We start from the raw sequence: 17,719 nt of genomic DNA on the forward strand, positions 1-17,719 counted from the left end.
AATGGAAGGGAGATAACTACTCAGCTTCACTGAGCAGGATGGTGACTACAAACATAAATGTGACAGAGTTTTTAGAACAATCTTCACATAGCCTGGGCAGTAATAACCAATTCTATAAAATGCCACAGGTTTATGTGGACTTTACTTCTCAGAATAAGGATTAGTCATGTTCCATGTATTCATTTAAAGCCAGTTTAGAGTTTCAAATTATGCTCGTGGCATTTTTTTAGGAATATAAATGAAGATAATAATGTATCATAATTTTCTTTCAATATATATTCTTTCTTTAAAAATCTATCATTCAAACTAGTAACTCCTTAAAAGTCAGTACCCTCAGTCCGTAGTCTTTAGACTTTTAGCAACAAGGCTCCTTTTTTCACCACAAAAATCTTAGAATCCTAATAAAACCAACAAAAATAAGGCTTCTTGGTAGAACCCTGTATTCTGTGGCAGACAGCTTGAAAACCATGTTCTAAGTAATAGATCATCCTTCCTCTGCAGAGACTCCCACCTTACTGTTTCCCTCTCACTCTGGCTTCCCTAGTGTAGGGCAGGGCAAGGAAACTTCCCCCTGACAGATGGGCATGAGACAGGGAAGCGTATGTTTAGGGTGCTGTGCAGGAAGCAGATATAGTCGTGGCATTTCCATGTTAGGAACCTGGAATTATATACTTCTTGTAGAAACAGCGTTCCACAAAATGGTTATAGTTTTTTATTCATATTAGTTTTTTAGCTATGTATTTGGTAAACGATGTCCTATACAAACTTTTAGAATATAGGTATGTAGTGCTTTTACACATCATCCCCAGAAGCTTAAACTATTTGTCAGTATCACTTAGAAGAAAACGAGTTTTGTTTCTCCCTTCCTCTTGGGTCTCAAATGCAAGCATCCACTAAATCCTGCTGGTCGTTTTCCCCGAGTAGCTTTGGTATCTATTCTTACACTTCCTCTCCTTGCTTATACCCTTTTACCTTGAGAGACGGTATAGCACAGTGTTTAAGAGTCATTCTTGTTTCAGTTACACACACATAAACCTACAGAAAATATATACTTTTATTCATAAAACAAGTCTGGCTTTTTACTTGATTTGGAGGGTAGGAAGGGATTTACATCACAAATAAGTTATTGGTCATCTGTGAATGTTCTGCTGAAATATAAACGATTTTAGCATAGTGAGTATAAAACTAAAAAAAAGTAGCTTCCCATTTAGCTGTATTATTCCTTTTCAGGACTTTGTGGTTTAGTTTATCTAAATTTTTGAAGTGTGAGATGCTTGCATCCTGATGGAGCTTTTTATCAATACATATAACCTAAGGTTATAAGTAAAAATTTATTTTTACTTATATGTATTTTTACCTTTTAAATAAATTTTACAATCTATTTTTACCTTTTCTTTATCTAAAATTATGAATTTATAAATAAAAATAGTATTTTTGAATGCTCCATATATTTCTGATGCTGCTACGGTTTAAAACTACAATGAATTAACGCTGTAATGGAGGTAACATCTGCCTGGAGGGAAGCAGAGAAGGCTTGTGAAAGTTGGGCGGGTCTTGAAGAAGAAAGGCATAAGAGGTTGTCATATTCAGAAGCATGTGGGGGAAGCACAGTGTAGTGGAACCAAGTGAATCGGCTTTGCCTAGCCAGTTTGAGGGGCTGGGGTTCAGGAGAAGAGATTTTGGAAATTTAAGTTGCTGCTAGATTAGGACAGGTCTCATATTACAAGCAAGAGATACGAGGTCTTGCCTGGGCAGTGAGTGAGGCTGAGGTTCTTTAAACAAAAGAACTGGCTGATCAGATGTGTATTTTAGGAAGAGAACTGCCTACAGTTTGAAGATTGGTGAAGGGGGATAGGAGAGGATTTCTTCTATTAGTAGGTACTTACTCAGATTAGAACATTGTAATTTCTAATGATAATTTGTCACTTCTGTAGATCATACACTACAGAAATGTATATAAGTTGACCCTTGAACAGTGCAGGGGCACCGGCCCTCTGCACAGTCAAAAATCTGAGTATAGCTTGGAGTTGCCCTGCATATACGTGGTTCCTACACGTGCCCGAAATTCAACCAGTCAGGGATTGTGTAGTGCTGCAGTATTTACTATGGAAAAAAATCCTCATATAAGTGGACCCGTGCAGTTTGACCCGTGTTGGAAAAGGGTCAACTGTATATTACACACTTTAACCACAAAGTTGTTTGTTTTGGCTCTAAAGTCAAATGATACAGGGATATAAATGCTTTAAAAGTTAGGACTTTAATCAGTGAAAATCACCTAAGGTTTTCGTATGGATAAAATGAGTGTTCTAAGATTTTACATTTAGAAGGTTTTAAATTATAAATTGTTAACATCCTTTCCTTTTTTTCTCCCCCAAAAAACTAGGTATTTACCTCCTGAGTGTTTTGTAGTTGGAAAGGAACCACCGAAGATTTCCAACAAGGTTGATGTGTGGTCAGTCGGAGTCATCTTCTTTCAGTGTCTTTATGGTAGAAAAGTAAGTTCAAGTATAACAGATTAAGAGGGGAAAATTCAACTTATCTCCATATAGCTGAATAAGTTGAATTTTCCCCTCTTAAAGTTTCATTAACTTGAAGTCAATTTAGTCAAGAATTCCAAGAATGGAGACCTGGTTGAGGCAACAACAAAAAAACCCAAAATAACTGTTTATTTGGGGTTAGGAACAGCCTGGGAAGCAGAAATACATGAAAGCACTTGAATTGTGTTCCGCTGGACTACAAAAGCGGGGGAGGGTGCTTATAGGCAAAAAACTGCAAGCTTACACAAATTGTCAAGAATTAGGATTGGAGCTGGCAAGAAGTAAGGGTGCTTGTTAAGCAAAGATTGGGGTTTGAAATGATTACATAGTTGGTGGGGGGGACTTTGAAAGTACAAGGTTGCAGCTGGCAATTGCTAGCAGATACGGTTTTGAAAACATCTAGTGGTTTCCTTTTAGTTTGATACAGTTCAGAAAGTTCAGGTTTTCTGTGATGCAGGAATGTGTCTGAAACCACATCCACAATGGCCACCCAGCTCCATTTTGGATGCCTGAACCATGGTTACTCCATTTGATTTTTTAAATGATCTTAAATATATTATCACTTCCTAAAATTTCTGTGGATCAGAGTTATTTTAATGTCACAACAGCTTCTTTGGCCTGCTCTTTGCCTTTTTTCTTTTAAGGAGAAGAAGTAACCTGTTAACAGTGCTAACGTTTTTCTGTTGCTAGGAACAAAGGAGTCAAAACTGTTCATGATCCTCCATTCTCTCCACTTCCTCACCTCCTCTACCCCATTCCCACCCAACACACACAGTTTGGCCTGAGCATGTTTCCCCCTGTGCTTCCTCAGGGAAATTCCATCAAACTTAGTACTAATTTTTCCCAAACCTCTCTTTACATTGAAGTCAGAACTATAAGCTACCATAGATATCCTTATCCCATTCAGTCCCTCCATCAGTGTGAAAAGAGAGATTCAGGGACTTGTCTGGGAATTCACTGCATGTTAGGACCAAACCCAGAGCTGTTTCATTTAAGTTAGTGTGTCATACTCAAGGTATTTTACTCTTTGGACTTTTCACAGATGTTTCCACTACTTCTCCATCATCTCTTCTCTAATTAAACTTAAATTTTAAACATTCAGAATAAAATTTTAAATTTTTTTGTTTTTATTTTTATCTTAATTAATTACTTATATTGCAATGGTATGATTTTTCTATTGCTTAGTCACAATGTTTTGGCTATGCTAAGGATTGATCAGATGCTCTTCCTCAGCCTGCTATCAGTTATAACCTTGTTTCTATGAGAATGCATCCCAGCTTGCAAGTAACTGAGAATAAGATTTTTTTAGAACACAAATCATTTGCATCTTGGGGACTCTCTGATAATATCTCTGTTTAAATATTTTGTGAGATGATAAATTTCTCAACATTTTATTCATTTTCTTTTTTTTTTAAGCCATTTGGTCACAATCAATCTCAACAAGACATTCTTCAAGAAAATACAATATTAAAAGCCACAGATGTCCAGTTCCCTGTAAAACCAGTTGTAAGCAGTGAAGCAAAGGTACTCAATTTATGAAAATAAGCTTTGTGAAGTAAATTTTTGATTTCATAAATTGTGCTTAAAACAAAGTAAGTACTTGTTAAATAAGTAAGTAAGTAAGTAAAGCAAAAGGGATTGCAGCCACAGGAAAATCTGTCCAGTAGGGGCTGGTGATTTGCTCTGGAGGAGAGTTGCTTTAGGCCTTTGGTTGTGATAGTTTTTAAGGACCCAAATATGGTCTGTGATTCTTTTAAGAAGCCAGGCAAAGGAGAACATAGTCTACGATTACATTTACATAAAGTTCAAAACAAGCAGAACTCAATTATGGTGTTTAAAAGTCAGGATAGATTGGGGGCAGATCCAGTGCCTGAAAGTGGGCATGAAGAGTCTTTCTTAGGAGTTCTGATAAAGTTCTTTTTCTTGATCTGTTTGCCAGTTTTATAGATATATTCACTTTGTGCTGTACACTCTATGCTCAACAGGAAGAAAAAATATTAGGGCAAAATGGCATCATACCCTTTGGCCAAACTAAATTGACAGTAAAGTGGAATGAGGGTGAAAGGATTGTTTTACAGAAGACAAATCCCAGAAAAAGAAGACTCTAGAATTTTGTAGGGAGAAATGCAGTATTCCACATTCAACACAGTTACAGGCACACCTCAGAGATACTGTGGGTTCGTTTCTGTACCACTGCAATAAAGCGAATATTGCAATAAAGAAGTCACACATAGTTTTTGGTTTCCCGGTGCATATAAAAGTTATGTTTACATTATAATGTAGTCTGTTAAGTGTGCAATAGCATTATGTTTAAAAAAAATAATGTACATACCTTAATTAAAAATACTTGCTTGCTAAAAACTGTTAACCATCCTCTGAGCCTTCAGCCAGTAGTAATCTTTTTGCTTGTGGAGGGTCTTGCCTTGCTGTTGACGGCTGCTGACTGAGCAGGGTGGTGGCTGCTGAGGCAATTTCTTGGACTCTTCCTTTCATGAACCATTTCTCTGTAGCATGCAGTGCTGTTTGAAAGAAGTTCTACTGTGAGTAAAAAGCTTTCAAAATTGGAGTCCTCTTAAACCCTGCCACTGCTTTATGAACTAAGTTTATGTAATATTCTAAATCCTTTGTCATTTCAGCAATTAAGTTTGCAGTCTTACATGGGTGAAGCTCATGACATCCCCCAAACAATTACAATAGTAACAAAAATCACTGATCACCATAACAAATATAATAATGATGGAAAGTTTGAAATATTGCTAGAATTACCAAATGTGACACAGAGACACAAAGTGAGCAAAGTGAGCTGTTGGAAAAATGGTGCTGATAGATTTGCTCAACATGGGGTTGCCACAAACCTTGAATTTGTAAAAAAAAAAAAAAACTGCAGTATTTGCAAAGTGCAGTAGAACAAGGTGTGCCTGTGTTGGAAGTCCTAGCCAGAACAGTTAGGCAAGAAAAAGAAGTAAAAGGCATACAAATCAGAAAGGAAGAAGTAAAACTGTCACTATTTGCAGATAACATCATTTTATATATAAAAACCCTTAAGACACCACCAAAAAAGTTGTGGGATATGAAATCAATGCAACAAGTTTTTGTGTATTTCTATATACTAATAATAAAAGAGCAGAAGGAGAAATTAAGAAAACAATCCCAGGGACTTCCCTGGCAGTCCAGTGGTTAGGACTTGGCACTTTCACTGCTGGGGCCCAGGTTCGATCCCTGGTTGGGGTGCAGCCAAAGAGAAAAGAAAACAATCCCATTTACAGTTGCATCAGAAAGAATAAAACTATAAGACATTGATGAAAGAAATTGAAGAAGGCACAAGTAAATGGAAAGATATTCCATGTTCATGGATTGGAAGAATTAATGTTAAGATGTCCATACTACTAAAAGCAATCTACAGATTCAATGCAATCCCTATCAAAATTCCAACGGTATTATTCACAGAAATAGAGCAAACAGTCCTAAAATTCATATGGAAACATGAAAGACCCAAATAGTCAAAGCCATCTTGAGAACAAAGCTGAAGGCCTCATGCTCCATGATTTCAAACTACATTTCAAAGCTATAATGTTCAAAACAGTACAATATGCTGCGGAGCAACTAAGCCCGTGTGCCACAATTACTGAGCCTGTGCTCTAGAGCCCACAAGCCACAACTACTGAAGCCTGCGTGCCTAGAGCCTGTGCTCCACAACAAGAGAAGCCACCACAACGAGAAGGCATCACACCACAACAAAGAGTAGCCCCTGCTCGCCACAACTAGAGAAAGCCCACATGCAGCAACAAAGACCCAACACAACCAAAAATAAATAAATAAATTAAATTGATTCTTTAAAAAAAAAAAAAACGTATGGTATTGGCATAAAAATACACAGATCAATGGAACATAATTGAGAGCCCTGCATAAACCCACACATATATGGTCAATTTATGACAAAGAAGGCGAGAATATACAATGGGGAAAGGGTGGTCTCGTCAATAAATGGTGTTGGGAAAACTAGACAGCCACATAAACAAGAATGAAACTGGACCACAATCTTATGTCATACACAAAAAGTAACTCAAAATGGATGACAGTCTTGAACTTAAGACTAGAAATCATAAAACTCCTAAAAGAAAACATAGGTGGTAAGCTCCTTGACATAGGTCTTGGTGAGGATTTTTTGTATTTGACAACAAAAGCAAAGGCAACAAAAGTAAAAGTAAACAAGTGGGACTGCATCAAATGAAAAATCTGCATGGCAAAGGAAACCATGAACAAAATGAAAAGACAACTTACCAAACGGGAAGAATATTTGGAAATCATACCTGATAAGGGATTAATATCCAAAATATATAAAGAAATCAAACAATCCGATTAAAAACAGAGGATCTGAATAGGTTTTTTCCCAAGGAGGACCTATATATGGTCAACAGGTGCATGAAAAGGTGCTCAACATCACTCATAATCAGGGAAATCAAAATCAAAATCACCTCATACCTGTAGAATAGCTATTATCAAAAAGACAAGAAATGAGTGTTGGCAAGGATGTGGAGACAAGGGAACCTGTGTGCACTGTTGGTGGGATTGTGAATTGGTGCAGCCGATATGGAAAACAATGTGGAGGTTCGTCGGAAAATTAAAAACAGAACTACCATATGATCCAGCAATTCTACTTTTGAGTATTTGAAGAAAACCAAAACATTAACTCAAAATGAAATCTGCATCCCCATGATCGTTGCAGCATTATTTACAATACCCAAGACATGGAAGCAACCTTAGGTGTCCATCGTGGGATGAATGGATAAAGAAAATGTGGTGTGTGTGTGTATATATACATATATAAAATGGAATACGGTTCAGCCATTAAACAAAAGGAAATCTTGCCATTATATGTGGAATCTTAAAGAACAACAAACAGAAAAAAACCCAAGCTCACAGATACAGAGAAGAGATTGGTGGTTGCCAGAGGGGCGGGGGGGAATGGGTGAAGGGGGACAAAAGGTACAAACTTCCAGTTATATAAGTCATGGGGATGTAATGAATAGCCTGGGGATTATAGTTAATAATACTATATTGCATATTTGAAAGTTGCTAAGAGTAGATCTTAAAAGTTCTCATCACAAGAAAAACAATTTTGTAACTACATATGGTGACAGATGTTAACTAGACAATTGTGGTGATCTTTTCACAATACAAATGTTGAATCATTATGTTGTATATCTGAAACTAATATGTCATTTTTTTTTTAAATTACCATATGATCCAGCATTTCTACTTCTAGGTAGATACCAAAAAAAAGTAGAAGCAAGGACTCAGATATTTATATACCAACATTCACAGCAGCATTATTCACAATAGTTAAAAGGTAGAAACAATCCAAATGTCAACCAAGAGATAAATGGGTAAACAAAATGTAGTATGTACATGCAATGGGATATTATTCAGCCTTAAAAATGAATGAAATTCTGATGCATGCTACAACATGGATGACTCAAACATCATGCTAAGTGAAAGACACAAAAGGACAAATAAATATTGTATGATTCCACTCATATAAGGTACCTAGAATAGCCAGATCATAAAGGAAGTTACCAAGGGCTGGGGGAAGGAAGAATGGGGAGATACTGTTTAATAGGTACAGAATTTCAGTTTTAGATGATGAAAAAGTTCTGCAGATGGATAGTGGTGATGTTGTACAGCAATGTGAATGTACTTAATGTCACTGAATTGTACACTCAAGGCTTAAAATGGTAATTTTTATGTTATGTATATTTTAATCTCAATAAAAATTAAGGAAAAAAATGCAGCTTTCCAGCAATAAGTTTAAATGGTAGCAATAGTATTTAGATTGTAAAGTGAACTACTAGGGGGCTGTGAGTTGAGAGTTGAATTTGGAGTGATAATTTTATTGCTACAATTTTTTTTTTAAATTTATTTTACTTATTTATTTTTGGCTGTGTTGGGTCTTCGTTGCTGCACGTGGCTTTCTCTAGTTGTGGCAAGTGGGGGCTACTCTTCATTGCAGAGCACGGGCTCTAGAGCGCAGGCTCAGTAGTTGTGGCGTACGGGCTTAGTTGCTCCGCGGCATGTGGGATCTTCCCAGACCAGGGCTCGAACTCGTGTCCCCTGCATTGGCAGGCGGATTCTTAACCACTGCACCACCAGGGAAGCCCTATTGCTACAATTTCTTAAAAAATTTGAATCCCCAGTGAAGTGAAATCTATTTATTGTCTTAAATGTGTCCATCATCTGTAGTATTTAGTTGACTGATATTTAGAAGAGGAAAAGATTTTAATTGCTAACTTTTTTTTTTTTTAAGGCCTTTATAAGACGCTGTTTGGCATACCGAAAAGAAGATAGGTTTGATGTGCACCAACTGGCAAATGACCCCTACCTTCTCCCACACATGAGAAGATCCAATTCTTCAGGAAACTTACACATGGTTGGGCTGACAGCATCCCCTACACCCCCTTCCTCAAGCATAATTACTTACTGACTTTCCTCCAAAATTGGCATGATGTCTTTGAATTGCTTCCAGATGCATACTTGAGTTTGAGAGCTTTTGAGTGTTTTTGTTGTTTTCTTTTTTACACAGGATATGGTTGAGAACTGTTTGTGAACTGAAGTTCTTCATAGCATCGTTTGTATGAGAGTGGCTCATGGACAGTGAATAAATGTACACTTCTGACTGTAATCTTGAGCAGTGAAGGGTGACTGCCTGTTGCACAGAAACAGGAATACCATGTTAAGATAAAAGAAAAATGTTTTTTGGGGGGAACACTGTAAATAACGTTTATAATACTTAAATACATTTGGTTGTTACTAGAGAGTTCTAATATGAAGGGTGGTTTTTCATTATTTAAAAACACATGGAAAAAATATGAGACATATTTCTAACACAGGAACTATCTAGTGCCTGGATACATTCTTCAGCATTCAGCAGTTTATCTGCTGCAACCAAAGTAAGAACTGAATGACAGTGACAGTTGTGTTTGTTTTATAGTAATAGAATGTGAGAGTTAGAATCGTTGGACAAAGTTGTTAGACTTTTGTCATTTGCCTATTCTGGCTTTTACCAAGTTGTACCTCGAAATCACATGTCCGCTTTTTTCACTGGTCATGTTAAAGGGAGAGCTATTCCTAGATACATTACACCTTTGACAAAGTGAGCTGCTTGTTTTGAAATCAGTTGAACTCACTAAATTATAATATCTCCAGTGTTCTCAACATGTTAGAATTGTGAACAGGTATTTTTCTTTTGTTACCAGGCCTTGTTCATTCAAACGAGTGACAATACGTAACCAAATGCAGACCAGTTCTATGCAGGATAATGATAAATTCCCTTCTAGCTCTATTGTAAATTGTGTACAGATGTCGTATTTCAATTACCAAGTTTCAGCAGCTTATTCTTGTACAAATGTTTAAAAATATGGCTTTTCTAATTGGATATTGTATTTTTTTTAAGTCTTCTTGAAGGCGCTTTAATTGCTGCTAAATGATGTTGCTTCTTTGCTAAAAAAATCAAATGACCTCCTTAAAGGTGCAAGTTGACTGTACATTATAGAGAGATTATTAAAAGCAGGCATTTATTAACAATCAAGGCATGTAAAAATGATCCGTGTTGGACATAAAGAGCTCTCGAAATCAGTTTCTTGGTTTCTAGGGCTGTGGAGCACATATATACTAGATTTATAAATTGTTCATGGTAATTCTACATTTCTAGAAGGTTCTTATCAGCAAGGTGGGATGATGGTCCCTCAAACGAGTTTCTTGTGGTTTGTACAGATTTGTTAAAATGTGAACATTTTCTAACTGCCTTGTATGGTAGAAACCATTATTTTTCAGGATGCTGTATTTCACTCCTCTAAGAAATTTCTTTATCATCACATTCATAATGCTGATACTTACATGTAAATTGTCCATGTTGCTGAAAAAGGAGGCTATGCTTACCACAGATTCCCCTTAATATTGTACAGTTAAACCATGGCTCTTTGTTCTTTCATTGTACATAGACACATTGTCTCTTTAAGATGCTGCTGAAATTGTAGAGAATGTAGCCAAAACAGTAATAAACAATGACAGTTAAAATTTAAAGACTATGAAGTTACATTTGAAGGGAGCTTTCAAGATTTAGGACATTGACTGACTCGGCTCCTTAAGAATTAACTGAATAAATTCTTGAAGTATACTTCAAGATAAGTATGAAGCGTTTCAAGCTGTTAAAGTATACCTAATAACCATTATCAAAGCTAATCCTGGGTAAGTAACACTTAGCCCTATCGGGAATGGTTTAAGGGCTATACCTGTTCCTCTGTAGATTAAGATAGAAATCCTATTAAAAAAAATATTGACGTGGTAATGGAATGTTTGTTAGCATCAACTGAGTGCTTTAGGTGCTGTCGGCCAATTTTTCAATTTTGTTTGAGTTTTCATCTTTCTGAATCCTAAAATACTGTGTTCATATAGTAACAGTTATTTGAAGTCCTGAATTAAAAGAAAATACCCAGTTTGTTTAAAATTTTGGTGAGATATTTAAGTGGATGTGTACATCTAACATGAGATTGAAGAAGTGGTACAGACCTAGATCACTGGTCTTGACCACACTATTTTCAAATGAATGAAAGTGACTGCTACTGTCAAAATGCAGAAAAGGAGGAAAACAAGCCATAAAATAAAAGTGCTTCCCTGGGTTTAGGTAATCATCTGTTTAGAGTCCAAGATGTATAGGCAGTAAATCAGTTTAGAGACCATCTATTCCTCCTAAAGTTTTTCCAAAGAAATGATACAGATTTGGGGTAGTATGCCCATATCCCAGCAGGTACAAGATAGCTCTAATTGAGCCAAAGTGAGTACTGTTACCTTCACCTGGGAAACTGGTATTTGTCACTAAGTAGTTTCAGTCACTCTGGCAATCTTTGGCTCTAACATCTTGAAGCTTACTTACATTGTTTTTTGGTCTCCTGAATTCTGTCCTCAGAATTGAAGTATTTCCTATATCCCTAAGACAGTAGCCAAGGTCTTCTCCCTTTAAGCACTGCAAGGTAAATGTACAGTTTTTGCATAGAATTTGAAATCTTTGGTATGAATTAGCTTTAGTGCATGCATGTTGAGAGGAAGTAAGTGTAGAAACCACCCTAATTTATTAAGTCTGGAGTTGGGTAGATATTTGGTTGTTTTTCACAAATAAAGTTTCAAGTCTATTTTTTACTTGCCGCCATCCCCTGCTCCCTAAAAATAATTTTCAATTTAAATAGTACATAAAATGTGAACAGATACTTCTACAAATACCTCATTACATGAAACCAAAATGGTAGAATTTCAGTGAAACAAATTTAAAGAGTATATTGTGTTTTGCTGTTGATCGTTACTTATTAAATGCAATAATGCTGATTACCATCAGATGTTATTAGCTATGTTTTGCAGCGGTAGTGCAGATGGTCCAGTCCTATTAGATTGTGAGTTTACTCTTAGAATTTACATTACCGTTTGATTTGTGTGAAAAAGACAGCCTTACTCTTAGTCCTTTAAAATCACATTGGCACGTCTTACTCTAATCCCACTTTAAATTTTGACATGTTATCTGATCATTTTCCTCCCAAGCTTAATCTGTTTCAAAAAGTGTTTTAGCAGCTAGTTTTTAAATAAAATTGTTAGAATTCTAGTTTTGGATTTCAGGAATTCTATAACAGTTTTAGAATTTCTATAACTTATCTGTTGATTTGAATTACAACATACACATCTCCATTTACCTTCCCCTGCTTTCATTTCCCTCCTTTTTTTCTTCTTTTTGAGGATTTTTCTCCCTGGGAATTCTTGGATTTTTGAATGGGAAAGATTTGAGTAAATGTATATAAACTAACTTCAAAACGATTGCATAGAGCCAGAGGAGAACTTAGAAGAGTCATCTTTCATTAGGATCAAAATGCATAGTTTTCACCTGGAAATCCTCACTCATTTAAAATACTAGAGATGTAGGTTACCTACATACCTATGACTGTTTTTAAAAAGGCAGTAACAATAATACTGGTTAAGAATTCATATTTTAGAACCAGATTCTTTGGGCTTAAATGTTGACTGCCATTTACTACCTGTGTTTCAGGTTTCTCATCTGAAAATGAAGATAGCAGTGCGACCATACAGAGTGGTTGCAAGGAGTAAACTAGCTCACGTATATAAAGTCCAGCACGTTGTAATACCATGTATATAAAGCTGCTGTTATTCTTTTTTAAGACTCAAAAATTATTCTATTGCTTTTATCCTACATATAAGATGCAGTCTACTTTGCTTCCTGTGATAAATTATTTTCCTTTAAGAAACAGTTTTATAATACTTCATTCATTTCAAATGATGATTAGATTACCTGAAAAGGGAAGGTGGTGGGGTGCAGCAACAAGAAAAAGTAACTCTGTCTCAACTGTAATTACCCAAAGGATCATACCTTAACCATTTAGGCTATTTCATCAGAGGAAATTCTACTGTACATCCCAGGGTTTTCCTTGATAGTAGCAACCATTTGAGGTAGGATAGGTGGTATTATCCCAGTTTTACAGAGGGGGAAACAGTGGGAGAAAAGAAATAACTTGGTAAGACCACATAACTAGTAAATGACATCAGAACTAAAGCCTGGATTTTGGAGTCCTAGAGCCAGGTTCTTACCATGCTAACATTTCGCTTGCCTCTTTATTAGAAAACTTGTTTACTGTGTTAAATTATCATGATTCTTCAAAATGACAAAAATGAACAGATAGAAACATAATTGTCACCATAAAAGAGCAAATATAAAGAATTCTTCAATTGTTAGATCAGGAGTGCCACCTGAGCTGTGCCTTGATGGCTGGCTGTGAGTCATGTTAGAGAGGGGCTTCTGTCCAGATTCATTCTAGGCAAGGCAGAGAGTGGGTCACAGACCTTTTCCTGTTCTCACACTTGTTTTTCATTGCATTTTTAATTTAAGTCAACAATCAGATTAGGTTCTGCTTAACTTGCAGGGATCAGTTCACCTTTCTCCTCCTCAGCCCACTTTCATGATCATAGAAGGTAATATTCTCCTTCCTCTCCCTGCAATGGTACTGGTTGGTCTCTAATAAGAAATCTGGAAAACTGACTCTATTAAGTCAAAAACTTGAGAAAGTCTTATAAATCTAATGAAATTACCCGTGTGTGGTGCTCCAGTGCCAAGATCACAAATGAGTAATCCTGACTTCATCAAGTGACTCTCACTTTGATTTTTAAAAGTCTGTTTGTAATTAAAATTTTCTATAAATATGTGATCCATTTTCATCTGAAGAACTTAGGCTGTTCCCATAACCAAATATCTAAGCTAAACAGTAGACGTGCATGACCAGCACCCCACTGTTCTTGGTGGAGTATATGGTATATTTGGTTTAAATACCATTGACGTGATCAGATGATGAGGATTTTTTTCTAGGATGGGACAAACTTAGATACTAAAATTACCTGATCTAAAGAATGAGTATGGCTGATTTATGTCATTCATATTGATCCTATTTCATCTCTTTATGCCTGCTAATGACCAAATTCATAACTTCCTTTTAAGGAGGTATTCAGAAGAATAAAAAAGTGGGGAAAGTCTGGGTTTTGAAGTCTGACCTGACTTTGCACCTGGCTTTGCTACTTAATAATTGGATGACCTTAGAGAAGTCACTGACTAACCTCTCTCGGCTTACCTTCCACATCTGTAAAGTGTATATATTAATAGTACTTGCGGGGAGGCAGCTGGGGGTGGGGCCTGGTGTAGGGACTGTGGCAGTGCGCGGGGACCCGGTACAGTGGCTGCGGGGCTGAAGAGAAGCTACTAAAGTTCCTGTGGACGCAAAGTAGAATTTCACAAGAACACAATGGATGGAGAAGAGAAAACCTCTGGTGGCTGTGAGGGCCCTGATGCCATGTATGTCAAATTGATATCTTCGGATTGTCATGAATTTATTGTAAAAAGAGAACATGCGCTAACATCAGGACAAAAAAGGCATGTTGAGTGGCCCAGGTCAGTTTGCTGAGAACAAAACTAATGAAGTCAATTTTAGAGAGATCCCTTCACATGTGCTGTCAAAAGTATGCATGTATTTTACCTACAAGGTTTGCTACACTAACAGCTCCACGGAGATTCCTGAATTTCCAGTTGCACCTGAAATTGCACTGGAACTGCTGATGGCTGCAAACTTCCTAGATTGTTAAATAAAATAAATTATAATAAACTGTTAACTTTTTTCAGTATTTAATACCTGTAGTTAGTAGTTTTTTCGTATATAGCATGTTGCCTGTGTGCAATTGAACTTTAAAGTTCGTTGCAAAGCAGATTACCTTCTGTTCTTTTGCATAGCAATCAGTTGAAATTTGTTTGCTACATCAACAAATTAAGGACATTTTTACAAATTGAGAAATAAACAAATATGCCAACTCGTAGGTGGTTTTGCCTTATCCTTTGGATGTGATTTTTAAAATTAGAACAGTGGTGATATAGTAAATGCTGAAATTTAGGCATAAATTCAACACGTTCTACAGGTAAATAATGGGACTACATGTTTTTATGTTTTTAGTGTTGTTTTAAAAACCTGATCTTATAGCTGTCATTAGCATTACTAGACGTATGCAACTGCATATAACTGCATTATAAACATATTTATAACTTAGCCAAAATATTGATTTTTATAACTGTCAAAGACAGAGTTGAAATTTCTTATGTGTCTTTTGATAAACTGCAGTATTGTTTAAGTGTATCTTGTCTTTTTGTTTATTGCTACAATTTAAGAACTTTATTTAAAATCAATTTTGGAAGATTACTAGGTACAGCTTTTGGAGCAGAGACTTTTTGAACTGTAGCCACATGGTCAACAAGTAAACTACATGACTTTAGTTTCACGTGCATTTTGCATTTTGGCCAATCCATTGACTATAAAGTCTCCTTTGCAATATTCATTCTTACACAGTCCCTTGTTGTGATTACACTTCTCATTATTTAAATATGTTTTAAAAGACTCACTATGAACTTCGTCTAGATCCTAAGAGCAAGACTTCTGACAATTCCAGTCTTCCTCCATTCAACTGAAATGTTATAAAATATGAAAAACGTGGAGAGATGCAGTGCAAATCTAATAATGCATTTTGATATAGTATATTAATTATCCTCTATTAAAGTATGTCCCACTAGACATGATATCCATAATGTGGGTCTTCTGAACTCAAACTTATAAAAGAGGTCATTCAGCTTTTACGCTAAGACAAAAAAAAATTTGAAGAACTATAATAGAGTGTCTCTGCTTAGTCGTGGAAAAAGAAGCACTAGAGTTGGGTTTATTATTGTCTCTATCTTAGTAGTAAAACAAAGCTGTTATTATAGGGTCTAAAATTTTAAGTCTTCAGCTTACTTCTTTAAGACTGGTTCAGTATGGACCAGTTTTTCTGGAACCTGCAAAAACCATAAACAACCAAGATCGATAAAAGTAATTTTTCCTCCTAGAAGACCTAACATTGTTATTGAAAGCAATTAAATATAAATGTTAATTGCATATATTTTAGTAACATCTTAAGACATACTGTTACATATTTTAGTATAGAATTATCAAGTATAAGAATTATATTCTGGGGGCTTCCCTGGTGGCGCAGTGGTTGAGAATCTTCCTGCCAATGCAGGGGACACGGGTTCGAGCCCTGGTCTGGGAAGATCCCACATGCCGCGGAGCAACTAGGCCCGTGAGCCACAATTACTGAGCCTGCGTGTCTAGAGCCTGTGCTCCGCAACAAGAGAGGCCATGATAGTGAGAGGCCCGCGTACCGCGATGAAGAGTGGCCCCCGATTGCTGCAACTAGAGAAAGCCCTCGCACAGAAACGAAGACCCAACACAGCCATAAATAAATAAATAAATAAATAAATAAAATTTTAAAAAATATATTCTGCTACTTGGTGACAAATAATGCCAATTATAAACCTAAGTGGTGATCTTAAAGGTCAAGGTGATAGCTAGAATACAGTTTAACTTTGATCCATTTTAGTAGGTTACTTTATATGTTAGGTCCAGAAGTTACCTGAAGTTCAAAATATTGAAATAGAACTGAAAGAATAGGAAAAACTGTATATCTTGTGGCACATGATACTTGCATGTTAATAAAGACTATTGACTGAAAAAAAAAAAATAGTACTTGCCTTTCATGCACCTAGCACTAGAAGTGGGTTCAGAAGGTCCTCCAACTAATGTGGCATGAGCTCTGACCAGTCAGAACAAATACTGGCCATAGTGTAGAAGAGAGGGTCAAGAGTAATTGTGGGACACTCTGAGGAAGGGATGGGACCAGTTGGGGTAGGAACTTGGGAGACTCCAAGCAGCAGCCATTTATCAATCAATGTGGAGATGTTTCTGTATTTTAACTCGTATCTGTGCATAATTGCTTAGTGTGAGCCCTGCCTGTCGTCAATGACATAAGGTAGACTCCATAAATGACTCCCTTCACTCCAGCACATGCAGCTATTTTGGAAGTTTACACAACTAATGACTCGGACATCCAAGGCACATGACTATTTTGGGTTGGAGACCTAACTGGTCTCTATTTCCAGAACTCTTTTTTCTTCACTTTAGAAATGCTATTTGGATCTCAAGATTGTTTCTGTTCAAGCCACCATGAATATTAAATATCATCATGGTGGTTGCTGCACTGATGTAAAAAAAAAAAAATTAATGTTTCTTTTTGACAATTTAGACTTCATCAGTGGGAATGTTTTAGAATTTTATTCCTGTGAGCTTCCTTCCCAGAGGTATGGAATATATCCACACATAGTTATTAGTAAAAACCTTTTTCCCTGATAGTAACCACAAAGCAAAAATCTATAGTAGATACACAAAAGATGAAAGAATTTAAGCATACCACTACAGAAAAATCACAAATGAAGCGAACAAGAAGAAAGGAACAAAGGAACTACAAAACAGGAAACAATTAACAAAATGGCAATAAGTACATACCTATCAATAATTACTTTAAATGTAAATGGACTAAATTCTCCAATCAAAAGATAAGAGTGGCTGAATAGGTAAAAAGGCAAGACCCATGCAGACGTAAGGACACACACAGACTAAAAGTGAAGGGATGAAAATAGATATTCATGCAAATGGAAACCAAAAGCTGGAGTAGCTATATGTGTATCAGACAAAATAGACTTTGAGACAAAGAATGTAATAAGAGATAAA

The 17,719-nt window shown here is 36.3% G+C and overlaps 1 protein-coding gene and 1 pseudogene across 2 annotated transcripts in view; both read left to right on the forward strand.

Annotated features, from left to right (window-relative positions):
• Positions 1-10,881, forward strand: part of TLK1 (tousled like kinase 1) — a 153,398-nt gene extending 142,517 nt beyond the window's left edge. For both annotated transcript variants that reach the window (XM_068544925.1, XM_068544926.1), the window contains 3 exons: positions 2,384-2,495; positions 3,954-4,061; positions 8,842-10,881. In XM_068544925.1, coding sequence (XP_068401026.1) covers positions 2,384-2,495; positions 3,954-4,061; positions 8,842-9,018 — 397 coding nt within the window. In that variant the 3' untranslated portion in view covers positions 9,019-10,881. The remainder of the gene's footprint in view (positions 1-2,383; positions 2,496-3,953; positions 4,062-8,841) is intronic.
• Positions 10,882-12,259: 1,378 nt separating this feature from the next.
• On the forward strand, positions 12,260-15,049 carry LOC137764873 (elongin-C pseudogene; annotated as a pseudogene).
• Positions 15,050-17,719: the final 2,670 nt, after the last annotated feature.

Source organism: Eschrichtius robustus, chromosome 5, assembly GCF_028021215.1.
Source record: "Eschrichtius robustus isolate mEscRob2 chromosome 5, mEscRob2.pri, whole genome shotgun sequence".
Taxonomy (NCBI): domain Eukaryota; kingdom Metazoa; phylum Chordata; class Mammalia; order Artiodactyla; family Eschrichtiidae; genus Eschrichtius; species Eschrichtius robustus.